We start from the raw sequence: 17,152 nt of genomic DNA, 5'->3' as shown, positions 1-17,152 counted from the left end.
TTACCAATGTCATCAATTACAACACGGACACATGGTATGCCAAGTTCTTTAAAAACGGCTGTTCAGCCCATCAGTCTTCCTAAACTCTGCACTGGATACATAATTCTAGCGTCTCGATAACTTCTCGTAACGGAACATTCGGGAACTGTGCTTGCTTCCATTGGAAATCTGGCAGCTCTAATTCTCAACCGCGATCGGCAGGCGGCCGGTAAGCCGGCGCCTTCAGTCTGTTCCGAGCGCTGGTGAGGGGGGCTGCGTGTATCTTCTACAGCGAGGTGATCATTGAAGCGCTTTGTGTCGTCTGTACGGCAAGTCTGTTATAATTTTGAATAAGTATGTTCAGTGAACTGGTATTGAATACTTTCACTTGTGTCGTAGCTGCCTTTGTCTTTTTATTCTGTATCCGATATTTTGTCACGAGATTTAGCGATAATAAATCTGCCATGTGTACAATTGTAACAATCATTGCACTAGAATATATAAATATTCAGTCTTTTCTTTCAAATCCCGTGTCGTGAAATATAGTATAGATTAGTTACGGTAAATATAATAAAACCGACATAAAGAAACCAAAGACAAAGCTAGCAACGAGACAAGTGAAGGTATCGAATATCAGTTTACAATACATACTTATTCAAAATTACAAAGTGGTCGACTTTCCGTACAGACAACACAAAGCGCTGCAATGATCACCTCGGTGTAGACGCAGCGCTCCTCACCAGCGCTCGGAACAGACTGAAGGCGCCGGCTGACCGGCCGGCTGCCGATCGCGGTTGAGAATTAGAGCTGCCAGATTTCCAATGGAAGCAAGCACAGTTCCCGAATATTCTGTTACGAGAAGTAATCGAGACGCTAGAATTATGTATGCAGTATAGATTTTAACAAGACTGATTTGCTGAACAGCCGTTTTTATAGAACTTGGCATACCATGTGTTTGTGTTGAAATTGATAACATTGGTAATCTGGCAGCTCTAATACGTCAGCTTTTAGGACCTAATTATCGTGGTCGGCCGCAACTGGCTCATTCTGCCGACGACTTCGGTTTGTTTTAAGCACTGGGGAAGGGCGGTGCGTGTATGTTCTACAGCGATGTGATCGTTGTAGCGCTGCGTGTCGTCTTTACGGCAAGTCTGTTATAATTTTGAATAAGTATGTTCACTGAACTGGTATTCATCACTTTCACGCCGGCAGAATGGGCCAGTGGCGGCCGACTACTATAATTAGGTCCTATTATCTGACGTATTAGAGCTGCCAGATTACCAATGTTATCGATTACAACACGGACACATGGTATGCCAAGTTCTTTAAAAACGACTGTTCAATCCATCAGTTTTCTTAAAATCTGCACTGGATGCATAATTCTAGCGTGTCGATTACTTCTCGTAACAGAACATTCGGGAACTGTGCTTGCTTCCATTGAAAATCTGGCAGCTCTAATTCTCAACCGCGATCGGCAGCCGGCCGGTAAGCCGGCGCCTTCAGTCTGTTCCGAGCGCTGGTGAGGGGCGCTGCGTGTATCTTCTACAGCGAGGTGATCATTGAAGCGCTTTGTGTCGTCTGTACGGCAAGTCTGTTATAATTTTGAATAAGTATGTATTGTTAACTGATATTCAAAACGTTCACTTGTCTTGTTCCTGGCTTTGTCTTTGGTTTCTTTATGTCGGTTTTATTTAACGTAACTAATGTATACTATATTTTACGACACCGGATAATGAAGAAAAGACTGAATATTCAAATATTCTAGTGCAATGATTGTTACAATTGTACACAAATAATAAATCTGCCAAGATTTATTATCGCTAAATCTCGTGAAAAAAAATTAGATACCAAATAAAAAGACAAAGGCAGCAACGACACAAGTGAAAGTATTCAATACCAGTTCACTGTGCAAACTTATTCAAAATTATAACAGACTTGCCGTACAGACGACACTGAGCGCAACAACGATCACATCGCTGTAGTAGATGCACGCACCACTCTTCACCAGTGCTTAAAACAAACTGAAGTCGCCGGCAGAATGGGCCAGTGGCGGCCGACTACGATAATTAGGTCCTATTATCTGACGTATTAGAGTCAGATAATAGGACCTAATAGGACAAATGCAGCAACGAGACAAGTGAACGTATTATATATCAGTTTACAATACAAACTTTTTCAAATTAATAACAGACCTGCCTTACAGACGACACAAAGCGCTTCAATGATCACCTCGCTGTAGAAGATACACGCAGCGCCCCTCACCAGCGCTCGGAACAGACTGAAGGCGCCGGCTGACCGGCCGGCTACCGATCGCGGTTGAGAATTAGAGCTGCCAGATTTCCAATGGAAGCAAGCACAGTTCCCGAATGTTCTGTTACGAGAAGTAATCGACACGCTAGAATTATGCATCCAGTGCAGATTTTAAGAAAACTGATGGGCTGAACAGTCGTTTTTAAAGAATTTGGCATACCATGTGACCGTGTTGTAATTTACAACACTAGTAATCTGGCAGCTCTAATACGTCAGATACTATGACCTAATTATCGTGGTCGGCCGCAACTGGCCCATTCTGCCGGCGACTTCAGTCCGTTGCGAGCGCTGGTGAGGGGCGCTGCGTGTATCTTCTACAGCGAGGTGATCATTTAAGCGCTTTGTGTCGTCTGTACGGCAGGTCTGTTATAAATTTGAAAAAGTTTGTATTGTAAACTGAAATATTATACGTTCACTTGTCTTGTTGCTGCCTTTGTCTTTTTATTCTGTATCCGATTTTTTGTCACAAGATTTAGCGATAATAAATCTGGCATGTGAAAGATTTTAAAAACAATTGTAGCAATCATTGCACTAGAATATTTAAATATTCAGTCTTTTCTTTAACATCCCGTGTCGTGAAATATAGTATAGATTAGTTTCGTTAAATAAAACCGACATAAAGAAACGAAAGACAGAGCCAGCAACGGGATAAGTAAACGTATTGAATATCAGTTTACAATACAAACTTATTTAAAATTATAACAGACTTGCCGTACAGACGACACAAAGCGCTGCAATGACCACCTCGCTGTAGAAGATACACGCAGCGCCCCTCACGAGCGCTCGGAACAGACTGAAGGCGCCGGCTGACCGGCCGGCTGCCGATCGCGGTTGAGAATTAGAGCTGCCAGATTTCCAATGGAATTAAGCACAGTTCCTGAATGTTCCGTTACGAGAAGTTATCGAGACGCTAGAATTATGTATCCAGTGCAGAGTTTAGGAAGACTGATGGGCTGAACAGCCGTTTTTAAAGAACTTGGCATACCATGTGTCCGTGTTGTAATTGATAACATTGGTAATCTGGCAGCTCTAATACGTCAGATAATAGGACCTAATTATCGTAAACGGCCGCCACTGGCCCATTCTGCCGGCGTGAAAGTGATGAATACCGGTTCACTGTACATACTTATTCAAAATTATAACAGACTTGCCGTAAAGACGACACGAAGCGCTACAACGATCACATCGCTGTAGAACATACACGCACCGCCCTTCCCCAGTGCTTAAAACAAACTGAAGTCGCCGGCAGAAGGAGCCAGTTGCGGCCGACTACGATAATTAGGTCCTATTATCTGACGTATTAGAGCTGCCAGATTACCAATGTTATCAATTACAACACGGACACATGGTATGCCAAGTTCTTTAAAAACGAATGTTCAGCCCATCAGTCTTTAACTCTGCACTGGACACATAATTCTAGCGTCTCGATAACTTCTCGTAACGGAACATTCGGGAACTGTGCTTGCTTCCATTGGAAATCTGGCAGCTCTAATTCTCAACCGCGATCGGCAGGCGGCCGGTAAGCCGGCACCTTCAGTCTGTTCCGAGCGCTGGTGAGGGGGGCTGCGTGTATCTTCTACAGCGAGGTGATCATTGAAGCGCTTTGTGTCGTCTGTACGGCAAGTCTGTTATAATTTTGAATAAGTATGTTCAGTGAACTGGTATTGAATACTTTCACTTGTGTCGTAGCTGCCTTTGTCTTTTTATTCTGTATCCGATATTTTGTCACGAGATTTAGCGATAATAAATCTGCCATGTGTACAATTGTAACAATCATTGCACTAGAATATTTAAATATTCAATCTTTTCTTTCAAATCCCGTGTCGTGAAATATAGTATAGATAAGTTACGGTAAATATAATAAAACCGACATAAAGAAACCAAAGACAAAGCTAGCAACGAGACAAGTGAAGGTATCGAATATCAGTTTACAATACATACTTATTCAAAATTACAAAGTGGTCGACTTGCCGTACAGACAACACAAAGCGCTGCAATGATCACCTCGGTGTAGACGCAGCGCTCCTCACCAGCGCTCGGAACAGACTGAAGGCGCCGGCTGACCGGCCGGCTGCCGATCGCGGTTGAGAATTAGAGCTGCCAGATTTCCAATGGAAGCAAGCACAGTTCCCGAATATTCTGTTACGAGAAGTAATCGAGACGCTAGAATTATGTATGCAGTGCAGATTTTAAGAAGACTGATTTGCTGAACAGCCGTTTTTATAGAACTTGGCATACCATGTGTTTGTGTTGAAATTGATAACATTGGTAATCTGGCAGCTCTAATACGTCAGCTTTTAGGACCTAATTATCGTGGTCGGCCGCAACTGGCTCATTCTGCCGGCGACTTCAGTTTGTTTTAAGCACTGGGGAAGGGCGGTGCGTGTATGTTCTACAGCGATGTGATCGTTGTAGCGCTGCGTGTCGTCTTTACGGCAAGTCTGTTATAATTTTGAATAAGTATGTTCACTGAACTGGTATTCATCACTTTCACGCCGGCAGAATGGGCCAGTGGCGGCCGACTACTATAATTAGGTCCTATTATCTGACGTATTAGAGCTGCCAGATTACCAATGTTATCGATTACAACACGGACACATGGTATGCCAAGTTCTTTAAAAACGACTGTTCAACCCATCAGTTTTCTTAAAATCTGCACTGGATGCATAATTCTAGCGTGTCGATTACTTCTCGTAACAGAACATTCGGGAACTGTGCTTGCTTCCATTGAAAATCTGGCAGCTCTAATTCTCAACCGCGATCGGCAGCCGGCCGGTAAGCCGGCGCCTTCAGTCTGTTCCGAGCGCTGGTGAGGGGCGCTGCGTGTATCTTCTACAGCGAGGTGATCATTGAAGCGCTTTGTGTCGTCTGTACGGCAAGTCTGTTATAATTTTGAATAAGTATGTATTGTTAACTGATATTCAAAACGTTGACTTGTCTTGTTTCTGGCTTTGTCTTTGGTTTCTTTATGTCGGTTTTATTTAACGTTACTAATGTATACTATATTTTACGACCCCGGATAATGAAGAAAAGACTGAATATTCAAATATTCTAGTGCAATGATTGTTACAATTGTACACATGGCAGATTTATTATCGCTAAATCTCGTGACAAAAAATTAGATACCAAATAAAAAGACAAAGGCAGCAACGACACAAGTGAAAGTATTCAATACCAGTTCACTGAGCAAACTTATTCAAAATTATAACAGACTTGCCGTACAGACGACACACAGTACAGACGATCACATCGCTGTAGTAGATGCACGCAACACTCTTCACCAGTGCTTAAAACAAACTGAAGTCGCCGGCAGAATGGGCCAGTGGCGGCCGACTACGATAATTTGGTCCTATTATCTGACGTATTAGAGTCAGATAATAGGACCTAATAGGACAAAGGCAGCAACGAGACAAGTGAACGTATTATATATCAGTTTACAATACAAACTTTTTCAAATTAATAACAGACCTGCCTTACAGACGACACAAAGCGCTTCAATGATCACCTTGCTGTAGAAGATACACGCAGCGCCCCTCACCAGCGCTCGGAACAGACTGAAGGCGCCGGCTGACCGGCCGGCTACCGATCGCGGTTGAGAATTAGAGCTGCCAGATTTCCAATGGAAGCAAGCACAGTTCCCAAATGTTCTGTTACGAGAAGTAATCGACACGCTAGAATTATGCATCCAGTGCAGATTTTAAGAAAACTGATGGGCTGAACAGTCGTTTTTAAAGAATTTGGCATACCATGTGACCGTGTTGTAATTTACAACACTGGTAATCTGGCAGCTCTAATACGTCAGATACTATGACCTAATTATCGTGGTCGGCCGCAACTGGCCCATTCTGCCGGCGACTTCAGTCCGTTGCGAGCGCTGGTGAGGGGCGCTGCGTGTATCTTCTACAGCGAGGTGATCATTGAAGCGCTTTGTGTCGTCTGTACGGCAGGTCTGTTATAAATTTGAAAAAGTTTGTATTGTAAACTGATATATAATACGTTCACTTGTCTCGTTGCTGCCTTTGTCTTTTTATTCTGTATCCGATTTTTTGTCACAAGATTTAGCGATAATAAATCTGGCATGTGAAAGATTTTAAAAACAATTGTATCAATCATTGCACTAGAATATTTGAATATTCAGTCTTTTCTTTAACATCCCGTGTCGTGAAATATAGTATAGATTAGTTTCGGTAAATAAAACCGACATAAAGAAACGAAAGACAGAGCCAGCAACGAGATAGTAAACGTATTGAATATCAGTTTACAATACAAACCTATTTAAAATTATAAAAGACTTGCAGTACAGACGACACAAAGCGCTGCAATGATCACCTCGCTGTAGAAGATACATGCAGCGCCCCTCACGAGCGCTCGGAACAGACTGAAGGCGCCGGCTGACCGGCCGGCTGCCGATCGCGGTTGAGAATTAGAGCTGCCAGATTTCCAATGGAAGCAAGCACAGTTCCCGAATGTTCCGTTACGAGAAGTTATCGAGACGCTAGAATTATGTATCCAGTGCAGAGTTTAGGAAGACTGATGGGCTGAACAGCCGTTTTTAAAGAACTTGGCATACCATGTGTCCGTGTTGTAATTGATTACATTGGTAATCTGGCAGCTCTAATACGTCAGATAATAGGACCTAATTGTTGTAAACGGCCGCCACTGGCCCATTCTGCCGGCGTGAAAGTGATGAATACCAGTTCACTGAACATACTTATTCAAAATTATAACAGATTTGCCGTAAAGACGACACGAAGCGCTACAACGATCACATCGCTGTAGAACATACACGCACCGCCCTTCCCCAGTGCTTAAAACAAACTGAAGTCGCCGGCAGAAGGAGCCAGTTGCGGCCGACTACGATAATTAGGTCCTATTATCTGACGTATTAGAGCTGCCAGATTACCAATGTTATCAATTACAACACGGACACATGGTATGCCAAGTTCTTTAAAAACGGCTGTTCAGCCCATCAGTCTTCCTAAACTCTGCACTGGATACATAATTCTAGCGTCTCGATAACTTCTCGTAACGGAACATTCGGGAACTGTGCTTGCTTCCATTGGAAATCTGGCAGCTCTAATTCTCAACCGCGATCGGCAGGCGGCCGGTAAGCCGGCGCCTTCAGTCTGTTCCGAGCGCTGGTGAGGAGCGCTGCGTCTACACCGAGGTGATCATTGCAGCGCTTTGTGTTGTCTGTACGGCAAGTCGACCACTTTGTAATTTTGAATAAGTATGTATTGTAAACTGATATTCGATACCTTCACTTGTCTCGCTGCTAGCTTTGTCTTTGGTTTCTTTATGTCGGTTTTATTATATTTACCGTAACTAATCTATACTATATTTCACGACACGGGATTTGAAAGAAAAGACTGAATATTTAAATATTCTAGTGCAATGATTGTTACAATTGTACACATGGCAGATTTATTATCGCTAAATCTCGTGACAAAATATCGGATACAGAATAAAAAGACAAAGGCAGCTACGACACAAGTGAAAGTATTCAATACCAGTTCACTGAACATACTTATTCAAAATTATAACAGACTTGCCGTACAGACGACACAAAGCGCTTCAATGATCACCTCGCTGTAGAAGATACACGCAGCCCCCCTCACCAGCGCTCGGAACAGACTGAAGGCGCCGGCTTACCGGCCGGCTGCCGATCGCGGTTGAGAATTAGAGCTGCCAGATTTTCAATGGAAGCAAGCACAGTTCCCGAATGTTCTGTTACGAGAAGTAATCGACACGCTAGAATTATGCATCCAGTGCAGATTTTAAGAAAACTGATGGGTTGAACAGTCGTTTTTAAAGAACTTGGCATACCATGTGTCCGTGTTGTAATCGATAACATTGGTAATCTGGCAGCTCTAATACGTCAGATAATAGGACCTAATTATAGTAGTCGGCCGCCACTGGCCCATTCTGCCGGCGTGAAAGTGATGAATACCAGTTCAGTGAACATACTTATTCAAAATTATAACAGACTTGCCGTAAAGACGACACGCAGCGCTACAACGATCACATCGCTGTAGAACATACACGCACCGCCCTTCCCCAGTGCTTAAAACAAACTGAAGTCGTCGGTAGAATGAGCCAGTTGCGGCCGACCACGATAATTAGGTCCTAAAAGCTGACGTATTAGAGCTGCCAGATTACCAATGTTATCAATTTCAACAAAAACACATGGTATGCCAAGTTCTATAAAAACGGCTGTTCAGCAAATCAGTCTTCTTAAAATCTGCACTGCATACATATTTCTAGCGTCTCGATTACTTCTCGTAACAGAATATTCGGGAACTGTGCTTGCTTCCATTGGAAATCTGGCAGCTCTAATTCTCAACCGCGATCGGCAGCCGGCCGGTCAGCCGGCGCCTTCAGTCTGTTCCGAGCGCTGGTGAGGAGCGCTGCGTCTACACCGAGGTGATCATTGCAGCGCTTTGTGTTGTCTGTACGGCAAGTCGACCACTTTGTAATTTTGAATAAGTATGTATTGTAAACTGATATTCGATACCTTCACTTGTCTCGCTGCTAGCTTTGTCTTTGGTTTCTTTATGTCGGTTTTATTATATTTACCGTAACTAATCTATACTATATTTCACGACACGGGATTTGAAAGAAAAGACTGAATATTTAAATATTCTAGTGCAATGATTGTTACAATTGTACACATGGCAGATTTATTATCGCTAAATCTCGTGACAAAATATCGGATACAGAATAAAAAGACAAAGGCAGCTACGACACAAGTGAAAGTATTCAATACCAGTTCACTGAACATACTTATTCAAAATTATAACAGACTTGCCGTACAGACGACACAAAGCGCTTCAATGATCATCTCGCTGTAGAAGATACACGCAGCCACCCTCACCAGCGCTCGGAACAGACTGAAGGCGCCGGCTTACCGGCCGGCTGCCGATCGCGGTTGAGAATTAGAGCTGCCAGATTTCCAATGGAAGCAAGCACAGTTCCCGAATGTTCCGTTACGAGAAGTTATCGAGACGCTAGAATTATGTATCCAGTGCAGAGTTTAGGAAGACTGATGGGCTGAACAGCCGTTTTTAAAGAACTTGGCATACCATAAGTCCGTGTTGTAATTGATAACATTGGTAATCTGGCAGCTCTAATACGTCAGATAATAGGACCTAATTATCGTAGTCGGCCGCAACTGGCTCCTTCTGCCGGCGACTTCAGTTTGTTTTAAGCACTGGGGAAGGGCGGTGCGTGTATGTTCTACAGCGATGTGATCGTTGTAGCGCTTCGTGTCGTCTTTACGGCAAGTCTGTTATAATTTTGAATAAGTATGTTCAGTGACCTGGTATTCATTACTTTCACGCCGGCAGAATGGGCCAGTGGCGGCCGTTTACGATTATTAGGTCCTATTATCTGACGTATTAGAGCTGCCAGATTACCAATGTTATCAATTACAACACGGACACATGGTATGCCAAGTTCTTTAAAAACGGCTGTTCAGCCCATCAGTCTTCCTAAACTCTGCACTGGATACATAATTCTAGCGTCTCGATAACTTCTCGTAACGGAACATTCGGGAACTGTGCTTGCTTCCATTGGAAATCTGGCAGCTCTAATTCTCAACCGCGATCGGCAGCCGGCCGGTCAGCCGGCGCCTTCAGTCTGTTCCGAGCGCTCGTGAGGGGCGCTGCGTGTATCTTCTACAGCGAGGTGATCATTGCAGCGCTTTGTGTCGTCTGTACTGCAAGTCTGTTATAATTTTAAATAAGTTTGTATTGTAAACTGATATTCAATACGTTTACTTATCTCGTTGCTGGCTCTGTCTTTCGTTTCTTTATGTCGGTTTTATTTACCGAAACTAATCTATTCTATATTTCACGACACGGGATGTTAAAGAAAAGACTGAATATTCAAATATTCTAGTGCAATGATTGCTACAATTGTTTTTAAAATCTTTCACATGCCAGATTTATTATCGCTAAATCTTGTGACAAAAAATCGGATACAGAATAAAAAGACAAAGGCAGCAACGAGACAAGTGAACGTATTATATATCAGTTTACAATACAAACTTTTTCAAATTTATAACAGACCTGCCGTACAGACGACACAAAGCGCTTAAATGATCACCTCGCTGTAGAAGATACACGCAGCGCCCCTCACCAGCGCTCGCAACGGACTGAAGTCGCCGGCAGAATGGGCCAGTTGCGGCCGACCACGATAATTAGGTCATAGTATCTGACGTATTAGAGCTGCCAGATTACCAGTGTTGTAAATTACAACACGGTCACATGGTATGCCAAATTCTTTAAAAACGACTGTTCAGCCCATCAGTTTTCTTAAAATCTGCACTGGATGCATAATTCTAGCGTGTCGATTACTTCTCGTAACAGAACATTCGGGAACTGTGCTTACTTCCATTGAAAATCTGGCAGCTCTAATTCTCAACCGCGATCGGCAGCCGGCCGGTAAGCCGGCGCCTTCAGTCTGTTCCGAGCGCTGGTGAGTGGCGTTGCGTGTATCTTCTACAGCGAGGTGATCATTGAAGCGCTTTGTGTCGTCTGTAAGGCAGGTATGTTATTAATTTGAAAAAGTTTGTATTGTAAACTGATATATAATACGTTCACTTGTCTCGTTGCTGCCTTTGTCCTATTAGGTCCTATTATCTCACTCTAATACGTCAGATAATAGGACCTAATTATCGTAGTCGGCCGCCACTGGCCCATTCTGCCGGCGACTTCAGTTTGTTTTAAGCACTGGTGAAGAGTGGTGCGTGCATCTACTACAGCGATGTGATCGTTGTAGCGCTGTGTGTCGTCTGTACGGCAAGTCTGTTATAATTTTGAATAAGTATGCTCAGTGAACTGGTATTGAATACTTTCACTCGTGTCGTTGCTGCCTTTGTCTTTTTATTTGGTATCTAATTTTTTGTCACGAGATTTAGCGATAATAAATCTGCCATGTGTACAATTGTAACAATCATTGCACTAGAATATTTGAATATTCAGTCTTTTCTTCATTATCCGGTGTCGTAAAATATAGTATACATTAGTTACGTTAAATAAAACCGACATAAAGAAACCAAAGACAAAGCCAGGAACAAGACAAGTGAACGTTTTGAATATCAGTTAACAATACATACTTATTCAAAATTATAACAGACTTGCCGTACAGACGACACAAAGCGCTTCAATGATCACCTCGCTGTAGAAGATACACGCAGCGCCCCTCACCAGCGCTCGGAACAGACTGAAGGCGCCGGCTTACCGGCCGGCTGCCGATCGCGGTTGAGAATTAGAGCTGCCAGATTTTCAATGGAAGCAAGCACAGTTCCCGAATGTTCTGTTACGAGAAGTAATCGACACGCTAGAATTATGCATCCAGTGCAGATTTTAAGAAAACTGATGGGTTGAACAGTCGTTTTTAAAGAACTTGGCATACCATGTGTCCGTGTTGTAATCGATAACATTGGTAATCTGGCAGCTCTAATACGTCAGATAATAGGACCTAATTATAGTAGTCGGCCGCCACTGGCCCATTCTGCCGGCGTGAAAGTGATGAATACCAGTTCACTGAACATACTTATTTCACGACACGGGATTTGAAAGAAAAGACTGAATATTTAAATATTCTAGTGCAATGATTGTTACAATTGTACACATGGCAGATTTATTATCGCTAAATCTCGTGACAAAATATCGGATACAGAATAAAAAGACAAAGGCAGCTACGACACAAGTGAAAGTATTCAATACCAGTTCACTGAACATACTTATTCAAAATTATAACAGACTTGCCGTACAGACGACACAAAGCGTTTCAATGATCACCTCGCTGTAGAAGATACACGCAGCCCCCCTCACCAGCGCTCGGAACAGACTGAAGGCGCCGGCTTACCGGCCACCTGCCGATCGCGGTTGAGAATTAGAGCTGCCAGATTTCCAATGGAAGCAAGCACAGTTCCCGAATGTTCCGTTACGAAAAGTTATCGAGACGCTAGAATTATGTATCCAGTGCAGAGTTTAGGAAGACTGATGGGCTGAACAGCCGTTTTTAAAGAACTTGGCATACCATGTGTCCGTGTTGTAATTGATAACATTGGTAATCTGGCAGCTCTAATACGTCAGATAATAGGACCTAATTATCGTAGTCGGCCGCCACTGGCCCATTCTGCCGGCGACTTTAGTTTGTTTTAAGCACTGGTGAAGAGTGGTGCGTGCATCTACTACAGCGATGCCATCGTTGTAGCGCTGTGTGTCGTCTGCACGGCAAGTCTGTTATAATTTTGAATAAGTATGCTCAGTGAACTGGTATTGAATACTTTCACTTGTGTCGTTGCTGCCTTTGTCTTTTTATTTGGTATCTAATTTTTTGTCACGAGATTTAGCGATAATAAATCTGCCATGTGTACAATTGTAGCAATCGTAAGTGGTTAAGCGTTCTGAGGAAAATCATCATGAGAAGTATGCGCATCCGGCTGACCCTATCCTCACTTCTGTATGGAAATATGAAATTGCAAAATTAATTACTGTATTGAAAATCGAGATATTTCAAGCACAGCTCTTCATCGGTCGATTGTAATTATTTACACACATAACAGGCACACAATGTCGAATTCGTCTCAAGTTCTTCAGTAATGTCGCAGTAAGAAATTTAAATACACAGATCCCGTGCAAATTGATCACCCTAGTTCCTACCTTAAAAATTATATCTAAACATAATTCCCCAGTTAAACTAGCAGTACATATATAGGTATCTTTCAAGAACCAATTCACACACATTTATATACATTATTTTGGAAGAAGCTGCCATGATGTAGTGTTATCGTTAATTTTGGGCCTGGCGTCTCGGATGAAGATGGATTCAGCGATTCTTCTATCCGCTTCGTCTTTGCATACACGCAGGATTTTGGCCGTCGCCGAGATGTCGCGTCGATCCATCTCAGGGTGCTTATGCAGCGCATGTTCTCCTAGGGGAGTGTCCTCTTCTCTGTTAATGCCGTTCCTCCGATGCTCGTTGTAGCGGAGTCTAACTGGCCTGCTCGTTTCTCCGATGTAGGTGTCGCCGCAGTGACTGCAGGTAAGTTCATATACCACGTTTTTGGTCGTGCACTTGGACTGTAGCCCCGCCTGGCATGAATGACAGCACCTTCGTCCCGAGGGGCAGGGGGCTGGGTTCAGTCGTGTCTTGACCAGTCGTTTCTTCAGGATGTTGTTGGTGGTCCATGCTATCTCCACTGGTAATCCAGAGTTGATTGCAACCTTCTTCACCTGAGCAGCCACCTTGTCATTAACGAAGGGCAGTCGGATATATGTGCCTTGCTTCTTCTTGTTCTGTTGTCGCTGATCTGGCCGTTCCCGTCGTTCTCTTCCTCTGTCTCTGCTTCTCTCTTCATGTTTCTTCATTTCCCTCCAACTGTACTCCTTGATCATCTTCATCGGATATCCATTACTGACAAACAGATGACGTATCTTCTCGAGCCCTCTTTTTCTTGCCGCTGTGTCTGAGCCAAGACGGATCGCCCTAGTGATCTGTGATGTGAGCACAGCCTTCTTTGTAGACCTGGCATGTGCCGAGTCATACGGCAGAATGATCGGTGCCGCCATGGGCTTGAAATACAGCTCCGTGCTGTACGAGCCGTCCTGTCGCACGCTTATCAGTGTGTCCAGGTATGGCAGCGTCCCGTCCTGGTCTGATCGCTCAATCGTGAATTGAATGGCCGGATGTCTCGAGTTGAGGAAGGCCAGATATTCAGTTAGCGCCTCGCTGCCGTGCGTCCAGAGACACCATATGTCATCGATGTACCTAACATACATGTCTGGCTGAGGTCTGTCCACCTGCAGTGCCTCTGCTTCCAGCTTCCCCATGAACACTATGGCCAGAGATGGCGCAATCCTGGATCCCATGGCTATCCCATCAGATTGTTTGTAGAAGTTTTCATTGAATCGAAAGAAGTTGTTTTGTAGGCAGTGGGTGAGCAAGACTTCAACATCTTCTGGAACCAGCCCAAACAGATTCAGCTCGTTGATGTGTTCACGTATGAGCTCCATGACAGCTTCAATCGCTTCTTGGGTTGGCACGTTCCCGTAGAGATTTTTAACGTCAACGCTGAAAGCGATGCTGCCAGCAGGGAATCCTGTGGGATATTTTTCTTTTACTCTATCCAGAAATTCACCGGTGTCCTTCAAGTGTGCAGGTATGTACCTCAGCAACTGTGACGTAACTTGTTCTAACAACCAGCTTAGCCTATCCACTGGATTGTCAATCCCAGAGACTATAGGTCTCAATGGCTCACCTTCCTTGTGTGTCTTCGGTAAGCCATAGAGTTCAGCGCAGCGCGAGTGGTGAGGGCGGATGGCAGCTACAATGTCTTTGCCTATCTTGTCCTTGATTGTTTCAGATATAATTCTCTTCGTGACTGCTTCAGTTTTGGCCGTAGGATTTTGCTCTACTTGTTCATAGCCACTGGTGATTTCTTCTCCCTTTGCCAAATAGTCCTCTTTGTTCATGATAACTAGCCCTTTGCATTTATCTGACTGCTTCACTACTACGGAACTGTCCTGGCACAGTTCGCGTAGCTCTGCTCGCTCCTCTGTTGTTGTGTTCAGCGCCGTCCTGGGTGCGTTGCGGTAAATGGCCAATATTTTGTTCTTAAGTGCTCCCATGGAGTGTTCGGTATCACGGTCTAGTGGGTTCGCTTGTCGGGTGGGGACGTTCGGGAATCGTGGCTTTCTCAGTGTCTGCTGCTGGCCGAGGTCCGTGTTCTGAGAGCTTGCTAGCTGTCCATCTGTGTCACGCGGCATATTTGTCGTTTGTAGGTCGTCTTCGTGTTCGTTTGTCTCGTTGATCTCGTTGCGGCTTCCGGTGTCGTTGTTCCGTTGGTTTTGTTGTTCTCTCTCTTCGTTCGCTCGTTCCCTGTGCGTCTTCCATCTCAATGCATGGTAGCCTCTCTCCACGCCTATTTCCACTTCACGGATCATGTTTGGATTGACCTGTTGGGTCATCGCAAACGTCGGTCCCCTGGACAGCAGCTTCTCCAGTGGTTGGCTCATCGGTCTGTTGGACATGTTCTTGACACGCTCGAGAACAGACGGGGCTGATTGTTGACGGTCTTGTGGTTGGGGATGTCGTACAGTCGTTAATGCTGTAAACTTCCTGGACAGCCGCTGGTGCGAGACTGTCACAACATCCCAGAAGATACGCACTGCCTGTCGTTTTGTCCAGTCTGTCACGGGGTGTCGATACTCTTCGCATTTCTGCATCAGTGTATGCAAAGACGAAGCGGATAGAAGAATCGCTGAATCCATCTTCATCCGAGACGCCAGGCCCAAAATTAACGATAACACTACATCATGGCAGCTTCTTCCAAAATAATGTATATAAATGTGTGTGAATTGGTTCTTGAAAGATACCTATATATGTACTGCTAGTTTAACTGGGGAATTATGTTTAGATATAATTTTTAAGGTAGGAACTAGGGTGATCAATTTGCACGGGATCTGTGTATTTAAATTTCTTACTGCGACATTACTGAAGAACTTGAGACGAATTCGACATTGTGTGCCTGTTATGTGTGTAAATAATTACAATCGACCGATGAAGAGCTGTGCTTGAAATATCTCGATTTTCAATACAGTAATTAATTTTGCAATTTCATATTTCCATACAGAAGTGAGGATAGGGTCAGCCGGATGCGCATACTTCTCATAATTGTAGCAATCATTGCACTAGAATATTTGAATATTCAGTATTTTCTTCATTATCCGGTGTCGTAAAATATAGTATACATTAGTTACGTTAAATAAAACCGACATAAAGAAACCAAAGACAAAGCCAGGAACAAGACAAGTGAACGTTTTGAATATCAGTTAACAATACATACTTATTCAAAATTATAACAGACTTGCCGTACAGACGACACAAAGCGCTTCAATGATAACCTCGCTGTAGAAGATACACGCAGCGCCCCGATTTTCAATGGAAGCAAGCACAGTTCCCGAATGTTCTGTTACGAGAAGTAATCGACACGCTAGAATTATGCATCCAGTGCAGATTTTAAGAAAACTGATGGGCTGAACAGTCGTTTTTAAAGAATTTGGCATACCATGTGACCGTGTTGTAATTTACAACACTGGTAATCTGGCAGCTCTAATACGTCAGATACTATGACCTAATTATCGTGGTCGGCCGCAACTGGCCCATTCTGCCGGCGACTTCAGTCCGTTCCGAGCGCTGGTGAGGGGCGCTGCGTGTATCTTCTACAGCGAGGTGATCATTGAAGCGCTTTGTGTCGTCTGTACGGCAGGTCTGTTATAAATTTGAATAAGTATGTATTGTAAACTGATATTCAATACGTTCACTTGTCTCCTTGCTGGCTTTGTCTTTGGTTTCTTTATGTCGGTTTTATATAACGTAACTTATCATTATTATATTTCACGACTGAATATATTTCACGACTGACTGAAAGAAAAGACTGAATATTCAAATATTCTAGTGCAATAATTGTTACCATTATTTTAAAATCTAACAATCATTGCACCAGAACATTTGAATATTCAGTCTTCTTTAAGGTCCCATGTCGTGAAATATAATAAAGATAAATTACGTAATATAAAACCGACATGAAGAAACCAAAAAGACAAAGCCAGCAACGAGATTGCTGGTTTCACGGCCGCTGCTAGCACTTTGCCACCACACGCAGCGAAATCTCAAATCGGTTTTCAGATTTTGACAAACTCGGACACTCCAATATTAGATGATGTTAGCTGTTCTCCAAAGCCAATGCAGATATTTAGGACGAATATTCAAAACACCAGGTACTTTTTATTTATGGTAGCTTTCGAAAGCACTGCGGCTTTCTTCCTCAGCCTAGACAGTCAGACACACA

The 17,152-nt window shown here is 43.6% G+C and overlaps 1 protein-coding gene across 1 annotated transcript; it reads right to left on the bottom strand.

The window, feature by feature from the left end:
* Positions 1-13,055: 13,055 nt before the first annotated feature.
* On the bottom strand, positions 13,056-14,171 carry LOC122388747. Its single transcript, XM_043380126.1, has one exon. It carries the CDS (start codon positions 14,169-14,171, stop codon positions 13,056-13,058), a length of 1,116 nt encoding a protein of 371 aa, XP_043236061.1.
* Positions 14,172-17,152: the final 2,981 nt, after the last annotated feature.

This window comes from Amphibalanus amphitrite, unplaced genomic scaffold (genome assembly GCF_019059575.1).
Source record: "Amphibalanus amphitrite isolate SeventyFive unplaced genomic scaffold, NRLGWU_Aamphi_draft 000334F_arrow, whole genome shotgun sequence".
In the NCBI taxonomy this organism is placed as follows: Eukaryota; Metazoa; Arthropoda; class Thecostraca; order Balanomorpha; family Balanidae; genus Amphibalanus; species Amphibalanus amphitrite.
Note: the sequence above shows the minus strand (reverse complement) of the source record. Positions and strands in the feature narration are given on the sequence as shown.

Coding starts and splice junctions, on each gene's coding strand:
- LOC122388747 (XM_043380126.1), bottom strand. CDS start 14,171: ATGGGATCCAGGATTGCGCCATCTCTGGCCATAGTGTTCATGGGGAAG.